General features: G+C 57.4%; 1 protein-coding gene across 1 annotated transcript; it reads right to left on the bottom strand.

Moving 5' to 3' along the window:
• Positions 1–1,542: 1,542 nt before the first annotated feature.
• Positions 1,543–4,758, bottom strand: NANOS3 (nanos C2HC-type zinc finger 3). The gene is made up of 2 exons (XM_032265785.1): positions 3,462–4,758; positions 1,543–1,873 (listed from the first exon to the last, which is right to left on the bottom strand). The coding sequence occupies exons 1-2, from the start codon at positions 3,937–3,939 to the stop codon at positions 1,809–1,811; spliced, it is 543 nt and encodes a 180-aa protein (XP_032121676.1). The 5' UTR covers positions 3,940–4,758; the 3' UTR covers positions 1,543–1,808.
• Between the last annotated feature and the right edge of the window lie 5,858 nt (positions 4,759–10,616).

Genomic DNA, 10,616 nt, shown 5'->3' with positions numbered 1-10,616 from the left:
GCCCCATGTGGTGTTTGGGGCTGAGCCTTCAGTTCCTTCACATTCTGCCCACAAACCTTCTACCCTCTTCCTCCTCCCCCCACCCTCTGCGAGTTTTATGCCTCAGCTCCCCTGGGAAAGCAAGGGGGGTCGAGTCTCCAGGGCCAGGTGACCGTGTGCCGGTGTCTATGCAGGCCCTTGAGCACTCACGCAGGTACCTGTGGAGCGGAAGCCGAAGAGACGGCCTGGCGATCAGCAGGCTGCAGGGTTTGAGTCCAGCGCTCGGGTGGCCTGGCCCTCACCGGACAAGCTGCCTGCAGGCCCGAGCCAGGAAGGGGGCCATCCTGGGAGGTTGTTATGATGCAAACACAGCCAGAGGCGTGCTTCCCCTCATCCCACGCAAGCCTCACAACAGCCAGATGACAATCCTGTAGCAGCCATCGGTGCTGCTGTCACTCCCGGCTTACAGCAAACTATGCCTCTGTGAAACCTGTCACGGAAAGGCTGACTGGACCTTTGCCATCATGAAGCACTCGATGACTCCTGCTCTCCAGCTCCCACAGCTCAAGCAGGATCTGCTTCCCGCCCTGTGATCTTACACCCTGGTGACCCAATGCAGGAGGGGAGGAAAGAGCAGGGCGGGTATGAGCCCCTGCCCTCCAGGACATGCCTGCCTCGGTGTGAGCCCAGTCCCCCAGGTCTCCTCTCCTCTTCCCCCTCCCTCCTCCCCTCCAAGCCCCAGCTGTCTGCAAAGGCCCACCCCCATCCCCAGGGCCTCTGGTTCCAGTTCAAGTCGGAAAGCCTCCTGCTCCCCGCCCAGACCGCAGGAGGCTGTGTGGGCCCAGCGCCCAGACCCCAGGCCGGTTTGTGGACCGAGTAGAATGTGGACTGCACAGTGGGCACTCTGGTTTCCTAAGCACTGCCACCTGTCACCCCAGCAGTACAAGATCTGGGGCGGAGGAGGCAGGCAGGGGTGTGGGGATTCCCTCACATGCAACTCCCCATCCCCCTACCCTGCCAGGGTAACAGAGCCCCATTTTTCTCCCGCTCCTGCCCAAACCTACCCAGGCCCCCACCCCTGCCCAACCCCCAGGACATGGTCCCATTCTCTGCCCCCTAAGTGTCCCTCCCTTGCTCTAAACTGCTCGGCTTCTCACTGGTATATCCATAACATACACATTCACCTTCCTTCATAAGGAGGATGGGGGGGGGTCTCTGTCTAGCTGTCCCTCAATTTCTTCCTCAAATGAAGCCCCCACCTCCAGTACAGGGCTGGGGGTGAGATGGGGAGAGTCCACCCATCTTACATGTCAGTGCAGGGGGTGGCTGGAGGGGAGTTTGGAAAGACCAAATGTCTACAGAAAGGGTCTCATGATCTCAATCTGGCTTTGAGGTGCTGGAACCCATCCCCCAGGCTACCCCAAGGTTTCTCTGCACAAAGTAGCCCACCCTGGCACCTCAGGATCCCGGAATTCAGAGAACAAGGGGAGATCTGGGTACAGGATTCCCAGCAAGGTTCACACTACACCTTGTCCCAAGACCAGGCCTTGTCCGTCGCTGATCCATAAATAAGCATTTATTGAGTGCTGACTGGCTGCCCAGCGTCCAGGAGATGGCAGCTGTGGGCAGAACACACCATGGCAGAAAGGGCGGGGCGATTTCAGCTGTTCCTTCGCCAACCCCAGACAGCACCTGCGTCCCAGGGATCAAGCCCAAACTGGGGGAAGGGTCTGGGAGTAGGGACGGTCCTCCTAAGGTGATCTTCCTGGAAATTCAGCAGAGGCCAGGTGCCCTTCCCCCGGTGTAGGCGGCCTCCCCGCACCGGCCTCCTAGGTGGACATGGAAGGAGAGCCGGAGGAGGGCGAAGGCTCAGACTTCCCGGCACCTCTGAAACCTGGCGGAGGAGGAGGGAGAGAAATGCTTAATCATAGGCGATGACTCAGTGCTCCCCACGTTACCCAAGGACTCGGCCTCCGGGGCTGCCGGGGCTTTGGCGCCACCCAGGGGCTGCTCCGGAGACAGCGACCCCGTTACGTCCGCGGCTCCGTCGGGAGGCCCCGCCAGGACCCAGAGCTGAGACAAAGCGCAGGAGTTCCCATTCCGCGACCATGCTGCCCTCTCGTGGCCGCCGTGCTCTGGGCTCCCCCAGAAGTTAACCAGGGAGGCCGGCCGCGGGCAGCCTTTCTGTGCCAATGCGGTGGTGGGGGCTCCCCCGGCCCCGGCCTCTAAGCCCAGGGAAGCAAGTTTTCCTACTACCTACGGCTTAAAGGGAAAAACGGAAAATTCTGACACCATCTTCTCTATGTCCTTTTAGCCTCCAGCATCTCCCAGCGGGACCGCATCAGCATCAAACCTCACAGGGAACACTGTCTTCTCCCAGAGGCAGTCTTTCATACTTTTGTTTTGGTTTTTTTGAGACAAGAGTCTTGCTCTGTCGGCCCACTGCAACCTCCACCTCCCGGTTCAAGTGATTCTCCTGCCTCAGCTTCTCAAGTAGCTGGGTTTACAGGTGCGCGCCACCACGGCAGGGCAATTTTTGTATTTTTAGTAGAGACGGGTTTCACCATGTTAGTCAGGCTGGTCTTGAACTCCCAACCTCGTGATTTGCCCGCCTTGGCCTCCCAAAGTGCTGAGATTACAGATGTGAGCCACCGCGCCCGGTCAGTTCTTCTTTCTGTATCTGTAATAACCAGCTGGGCGCAGTGGCTCCTGCCTATAATCCCAGCACTTCGGGAGGCCGAGGCAGGCAGATCACTTGAGGTCAGGAGTTTAAGATCAGCCTGGCCAACATGGTGAAACACTGTTTCTACTAAAAATGCCCCCCAAAATCAGCCAGGCATGGTGGTGCATGCCTGTAATTCCAGCTTCTCGGGAGGCTGAGGCAGAAAAATTGCTTGAACCCAGGAGGCAGAGGTTGCAATGAGCTGAGATAGCAGCACTGAACTCTAGCCTGGGTGACAAAGTGAGACTCCATCCCAAAAAAAATAAAAATAAAAAAATAAGTAAGTAAAAATAAAATCATAAAAGTCTTTTTTGCGGGCTGGGCACTGTGGCTCACACCTGTAATCCCAGCACTTTGGGAGGCCAAGGTGGGCTGATCACCTGAGGTCAGGAGTTCAAGACCAGCCTGGCCAACATAGTGAAACCCCGTCTCTACTAGAAGTACAAAAAATAGCCGGGTGTGGTGTCTGGGGCCTGTAATCCCAGCTACTCAGGAAGCTGAGGCTGAAGAATTGCTTGAACCCAGGAGACGGAGGTTGCAGTGAGCCGAGATCACACCATTGCACTCCAGCCTGGGGCAGACAAGAGCGAGACTCATCTAAAAAATAGTAATAATAAATAATAAAATAAACTGCTGTTCTAAGCTCTCCCCACCTTCCTCCCCCAACGGTTGGAGGAAGGTACTGGGGCTAATTTTACTTCACAGAGGGCTCAGCCCCTACCCTGGGACAGGTCCCCCCCCCAGCCACCTGTGCAGGCACCTGCTCCTCCTCCTCGGCGGTGGCCTGAGTCCTGTGTCTTCGCCTTGTCAGGCCGGACCAGCTTCTTGCCCGCCGAGTTTCGGGTTGTGTGGCTGTAGACGGAGGTGTAGCCCTGGCCGGTGAGCGGGCAGAAGCGTCGGGTGTGGGCGCGCTCACGCGTGGCGCCACACTGGGGGCACACGTAGTCCCGCAGGATGGGACACAGCACCCTGCCAGCCTCGTCCTTCAGCACGTGGGACAGGTAGATGGCCCGGGACTCCCCGTTGTGTTTGCAGAAAGAACACAGGCGTTCGGGAGCTGGCGAGGGCTCCAGGCAGTGCTTCTCCTCCTGGGGTCCTGGTGTTGGCACCGGCTCTGGCACTGGCTCCTCTGGCTCTGGCTGGGGGTTCAGCCTAGTCTCAGGCCCCTCTTTCCCACTCAGAGCCCTAACCAGGCCTGCCAAACCCAGGTAATCTGTCCACAGGTCAAAGGTCCCCATAGCTGGGAGACACAGCGACAAGAAACCCTGCCTGGCCCACGCTCCCGCCTTCTGTCCCTCTCTGCTGCCCCTTCCTTCCCCTCTCCGGAGCCTGGGAGTCTGGGCTGGCCGACCCTCCTTTTACTTCCAAGTGGGTGTGAAGAGGGAGGAGCAGGCTGTGGGAGGTTCCCTATTGTCACAGGGGGGCTTGGTGCCCCATTAATGCACCTCCCAAGGGCCTGCATGGCCTCTGGCTGTGCTGGGGGCCAGAGGGACACAGGTGGGGGGACACCCAAAGATGTGCCTCACACCCCCCTGTACACACCGCCAGGGAATTGGGGGGCTACCCTGCTTCCCCTCCTTGTAGGAGTCCTTTGCCCTCCAGCCCCACTGGTGGATGGGGAGGAAGGGTTGGAAACCCCACCCCCAAAGACTAGCAGTTACCAGTAACTTAGTAACTTCTTTCTAACTTTTTCTTCCTTCCCCTGGGCGGGGAGTGGCCAGGTGCCCCTGGGCTCTTTGTGTGTGTTCAGTCCGGGGGAGGCTGCTGATCCTCCAGCTGCCTCTGAAAGGGGTGTGGAGGTTCCAGGCTCACGGGCTGGTTGGGGGGTGGGTAGGGAGGAAGGGTCCCGCCGCATGCCCCCAGCTCTGGTCTCCCTCCAAGAATTTTCACATGGTTTTCTTAGTGGGACCCCCATTTCATGGATGAGCAAACAGGTTTGAAGCCATCTGCCCATGCAGTTATTTATAAAGTCAACCACCAGGCTGGCAAGGTGGCTCATGCTTGTAATCACAGCACTTTGGGAGGCCGAGACAGCTGGATCACCTGCGGTCAGGAGTTCAAGACCAGCCTGGCTAAAATAGCGAAACCCTGTCTCTGTTAAAAATACAAAAAAAAAAAAAAAAAATTAGCTGGGTGTGGTGGCGGGCGCCTGTGATCCTAGCTACTCGGGAGGCTGAGGCAGCAGAATTGCTCGAACCCAAGAGGTGGAGGTTGTGGTGAGCCGAGATCAAGCCACTGCACTCCAGTCTGGGTAACAGAGCAAGACTCTATCAAAAAAAAAAAAAAAAAAAATTTAAAAAAGCACCAAATCTGCCTCCTCCTTCCAGTTACTGGAGCCCCCTGAGACTAGGTGCTGGGGAGGGAGCCCTTCCTTGGCTGGGGGTGCAGAGGGGTGAGGAAGAACCCTCTGGAGATGGGAGGTGGGGGTTAGCAGAGGTGCAGGTTGGGCTGTTAGAAGGGGACCCTACTACCTACACCTCTTCAGTGTCCTCCCCAGATGGGACCCCAGCTCAGTCCCATGAGGGTAGGGTGTGCCCAGGACTCGGACACAGAGGAGAGAGGCTATCCTCCTTACACACCTCCTCCACCCATCCATTCATTTAAGAAACTTTTAGGCCGGCTGAGGTGGCTCACGCCTGTAATCCCAGCACTTTGGGAGGCCGAGGCGCCGCAGATCACCTGAGGTCAGGAGTTCAAGACCAGCCTGGCCAACATGGTGAACCCGTCTCTACTAAAAATACAAAAATTAGCCAGGCGTGGTGGTAGCACCCGTAATCCCAGCTACTCGGGAAGCTGAGGCAGGAGAATCGCTTGAGCCCAAGAGGTGGAGGTTGCAGTGAGCAGAGATCGTGCCATTGCACTCCAGCCTGGGCAACACAGCAAGACTCCATCTCAAAAAAAGAAAAAAAAAAGAAACTTTTGTTGGCCAGGCACTGTAACTCGCTTTGAGAGGCTGAGGGAGGATGGCTTGAGCCCAGGAGTTGGAGACCAGCCTTAGCAAAGTTCAAGACCCCGTTTCTACAAAAACATTTTTTCAGTAAGCTAGGTGGCTGTGGTGCATGCCTGTGGTCTCAGCTACTGGGGAGGCCAAGGCGGGAGGATCAACGCTTGAGCCCAGTAATTGGAGGCTGCAGTGAGCTATGATCCTGCCATTGCCCTCCAGCCTGGGTGACAGAGTGAGACTGTCTGGAAGAAAAAAAAAAAGCCAGGCACAGTGGCTCACACCTGTAATCCCAGCACTTTGGGAGGCCCAGGCGGTGGAATCTCAGGGTCAGGAGCTTGTCTCTAATTTAAAAAACAAAACGATTGAGCACTCCAGGGAGCAGAGCTCACCACCCACATTTCAGAGACGATTTTAGGCTGGAGAAGCAGCTGACGCCTGTAATCCCAGCACTTTGGGAGGCCGAGGTGGGAGGATTACTTGAGTTCAGGAATTCGAGATCATCCTGACCAACACAGTGAAATCTCGTCTCTACTAAAAATACAAAAATTAGCTCAGTTTGGTAGCAGGTGCCTGTAGTCCCAGCTACTTGGGAGACTGAGGCAGGAGAATCGCTTGAACCCGGGAGGCAGGGGTTGCAGTGAGCTAAGATCGTGTCACTGCACTCCAGCCTGGGTGGCAGATCGAGACTCTGCCTCTCAAAAAAAAAGAAGGGACTTTAGCTGCCCTACCCTAACCTGTGTACCCCCCACCCAACCCTCCAATAGTCCCAAATCCAGCCAGAGTCCATCCAGATCCCAGACACCGGCTCTCCTTTCCAAAGAGGAGTGGCTGGGGTCTGGGCAAAAAAACAGGCTGAATTACTCTGGGGGTGGAGCTGGGGTCCTGTCCCCTGTCCCCATTCCCCTTAATCCATGTCTGGCCCAGCCACAGTGACATTCATCCCCCGGTGGGTCTGGCCTCGGTCCTCACAACCCACCGACAACAATGAATGTTGATTGTGACCTTGGCTGTGGCTTAGGGGAGGGGGTGTGCCCAGGCTGGGACAGGGGATCCCCTGGTCCCCCTAGATCTGGAAGGTCAGAGTTACCGGCAGGAGGGCGGCAGTTCCAGGTCTCAGGGTCCACTCAACGGTCGATGGTTTGCTTGAGCTGCCCAAACTCACCGACAGGTTGAATGTTCCCCCAAACCCTTGGCAAACTCTCCTGGACCTGGAGTGGGGGGGAGCGCGTAGGTGGCAGGGAATCATAGAGGGTGAAGGGGAAGAGGAGGAGGGAGTAAGGGACCCCTTGTTGCTCATGAAATTAACAAACCCTTTTCAGGTGCCAATCTGGGAAAACACAAGGCAAATATAAATGATAGTACATAAAATGTAGCCTTTGCTGAGGGGATGGAGCTGTAGCCCCGGGAGTGCTGGCTTCAAGGCGGTCCCCTAAGTAATTCACAAAGCGGTCCTGGAGGTGCACATGACCTCCCATTTGTCAACTGGGGAGACTGAGGCCAAAGGGCACTGCTAGTCCCAGGTGGAGGCGGCATTCCAAGTGGCCCCGGGAAGTCTGGCAACCAAGGATCCTGGCCCCGGGGCCACTGATGCAACGTGGAGATAAACAAGCCATTTTAATACAATGTAATACGTTCCGGGAGCTTCACTGGGTTCCGGGCACGACCGTTTAGGAACCACAACAGCCGGGATTGGGGGCGCCTGGGGGGAGTGGTCAGGTCTCTCCGCTTTGCAAGTACAGTTCCCAATCAACAAGGGAGAGGGGGGAAGTTCAGAGAGGGCGCTGCTCCCGCCGCCTGCCCCGCAGCACAGCATCTGAACTCGGACACTTCCGGAGCGAGCGCACGGACCGCAGCCACGTGGGGGCTGCCCCTCGGACCTCAAAACAGGCTGCGGCGCCTCCCCATTTCCTCATTCTTCAAATGGCCCCCACTCCGTTACTCCAGTGATTGCACAGAGTTTGGCGACCACCCCCCTCCCCGCCTCAGGTGCCCCAGGCCTATAGCTATGCACCCCTATCCCCCAGCCAAGCAGTGACCAGGGATGGGGGAGCATGCTTTCGCCCCGCCCCCCGTCCCCCCATCTGCGGACGGCTTAGGAAGGAGCATTCAGAGTTCCTGGGCCCGGCCGGGCACTGAGGCTCACGCCTGTAATTCCAGTATTTGGGAGGCCGAGGCGGGAGGATGGTTTGAGCCCAGGAGATGGAGACCAGCCTGGGCAACAAAGCGAGATCACCGTCCCTACAAAAAAAAAAAAAAACAACTTAGCTGAGTGTGGTGTAGTGAGTCTGTAGTCGCGGCTACTCAGGAGGCTGAGATGGGAGGATCGCTTGAGCCCTAGGAGTTCGAGGCCGCAGTGAGCCGTGATCGCGCCCCTGCACTCCGGCCTGGGTGACGCGGCGAGACCCCCGCAAAAAATACATGACTTCCTGGCCCCTAACATGTCACCAAGGGGCATACTGAGGCCCAAAATAAACTTCTGGCATAACCCCAAGGCGAATGAGGGACCCCAAGTGTCCCGACCTGAGCGAACCCACCCCCACCACCCGGGACCCGGCCCAGCCCCACTAGGCCTTGCCCCCCGAGAGCCCCACCCACAGTCTGGAGCCAGCCAAGGCCCCGCCCCAGGCCCTGCCCCTTAGAGCCCCTTAACCTGCTCCCCAGGGCGCGCTCCCTCTAAACTCCGCCCATATAGGCTCCCACGGGGCCCACCCCCAAGCCCCTAAGCCGGTCCTCAAAAAGCCCAGCTCCCCTGGGGCGCGCCCCCACTGCCCCCCACCACCCGCCTCAGAGCCCGCCCCCTTAGGGCCCTCGACAAACGCCTGCTCCCTAGACGCCAGGGGACTGCGTCCGGTCCCCACAAGGCCCAGCCCCCCACTAAGGTCCGCCCCGACCGGGCCCGCCCCCAAGCCTAACTTCATAGGGCCCCTCAGAGCCTGATCCCGGCCAACTCGCCCTCTCGAAGGCCCCCCCCGCCCTCACCTTCTAGAGCCCGCCCTCTCACCCACCCCGGGTCCGGGTCACGTTCCCACCCCTCTGTCTGGAGCTGGAGTGGGGCGCCCTCTCTCGCTGAGATCGCAGCTCACTCGGGTTCAAGCGATTCTCCTGCCTCAGCCTCCAGGGTAGCTGGGACTACAGGCGCCCCCCACCACGCCCAGCTCAGGTTTGTATTTTTAGCAGAGACGGGGTTTCACCATTTGGTTTCACTATCGCCAGGATGGTCTCGATCTCTTGACCTCGTGATCTGCCCGCCTCAGCCTCCCAAAGTGTTGGGATTACAGGCGTGAGCCACTGAATCCATCCCGGCTCTCTCTATCTGCCACCTCCACCTGGGTGTCCAGGCCCTTCTGAGGGAAGTGGCCTGTCCCCTGCCTTGCCTGCGGGGCATCATTCTAAGGAGAAGAATGCCTGGGACCTGGGCAGGAGAGTTGGGAGCACAGGTGTTAACAGGAGCATTACTGGTGATAACGCTAATTCATGGCCCCGTGAATAGGCTACCCATTTGGTGGACCGGGAAGGTGGGGCTCTGACGGTCCAGAACTCTCAAGGTTCCTCAAAAGCTTGGTTCCTGCCTGTAGTCCCAGCTAGCCGGGAGGCAGGAGGATGGCTGGAGCCCAGGAGTTGGGACTAGCCTGGAAAACACAGGGACACCCCCATCTCCATCTTTTTCTTTTCTTTTTTTTTTTCCTTTTTTTGAGATGGAATCTTGCTCTGTTGCCCTGGGTGGAGTTCAGTGGTGTGATCTCTGCTCACTGCAGCCTCCACCTCCCAGATTCAAACAATTCTCCTGCCTCAGCCTCCCAAGTAGTTGGGACTACAGGTGCCCCACACCAAGGCTAATTTTTTTATTTTTTTAATTTTTATTATTATTTTTTTTTGAGACGGAGTTTCGCTCTTGTTACCCAGGCTGGAGGGCAATGGCGCGATCTCGGCTCACCGCAACCTCCGCCTCCTGGGTTCAGGCAATTCTCCTGCCTCAGCCTCCTGAGTAGCTGGGATTACAGACACGCACCACCATGCCCAGCTAATTTTTTGTATTTTTAGTAGAGACGGGGTTTCACCATGTTGACCAGGATGGTCTCGATCTCTTGACCTCGTGATCCACCCGCCTCGGCCTCCCAAAGTGCTGGGATTACAGGCTTGAGCCACCGCGCCCGGCCTAATTTTTGTATTTTTAGTACCGACGGGTTTCACCATGTTGGCCAGGCTGGTCTCCAGCTCCTGGGCCTCCCAAAGTGCTGGGATCACAGGTGTGAGCTGGCTCCCGTCTCTTTTAAAAAGAAAACTCTTTATTCTCTCTCTTTTTTTTTTTTTTTTTGAAACGGAGTCTCCCTCTGTTGCCAGGCTGAAGTGCCGGGGCACAATCTCAGCTCACTGCAACCTCCACCTCCCAGGTTCAAGCAATTCCCCTGCCTCCTGAATAGCTGGGATTACACGAGCCTGCCACCACGCCCGGCTAATTTTTGTATTTTTAGTAGAGACGGGCTTTCACTATGTCGGCCAGGCTGGTCTCAAACACCTGCGCCTCCCAAATTGCTGGGATTACAGGTGTGAGCCACCAAGCCCAGCCCGGAATCCTTCTTCTTGATGACTGTGAACAGCTGTAATGTTGGGGGTGGGGTCATCAGGCAGGAGACGTTGTGGCTGTGTTGGAGGGGGTTCTCCAGACACCTCCTGTAGGTCCTTTGTGCTTCCCACTCCTCCCTCTGAGGGCTTTGGCCTTGAACCAAGGAGGTTGTTCCCGGTAAGGATCTCCCTAAGACAAGGGACAGGACCATGGTGGAGGAGGGGTCTAGTCTTGACGGCCAGGAAACCGGGGCGGGGACAGAGAGAAGAGCCAAGGGGAGGGGTGGCAGGAGGCTGGCAGCCCCAACCCGAGGTCCGTCTCCCTTCTTTGCCTGTGGGCAGTGTCCATTTGTCTCTCTCTCTCTCTCTTTTTGAGACAGTCTTGCTCTGTCGCCCTTGGCTCACTGC

This window comes from Sapajus apella, unplaced genomic scaffold (genome assembly GCF_009761245.1).
Source record: "Sapajus apella isolate SASKATOON/1434 unplaced genomic scaffold, GSC_monkey_1.0 scaffold152, whole genome shotgun sequence".
NCBI lineage: Eukaryota > Metazoa > Chordata > Mammalia > Primates > Cebidae > Sapajus > Sapajus apella.
The sequence above is the reverse complement of the archived record's forward strand: the minus strand, read 5'-3'. Positions and strand labels throughout refer to the sequence as shown.

Coding starts and splice junctions, on each gene's coding strand:
- NANOS3 (XM_032265785.1), bottom strand. CDS start 3,939: ATGGGGACCTTTGACCTGTGGACAGATTACCTGGGTTTGGCAGGCCTG. Junction 1,874..3,461: donor CCGCCGAGGAGGAGGAGCAG/GTGCCTGCACAG, acceptor CTCCTCCGCCAG/GTTTCAGAGGTGCCGGGAAG.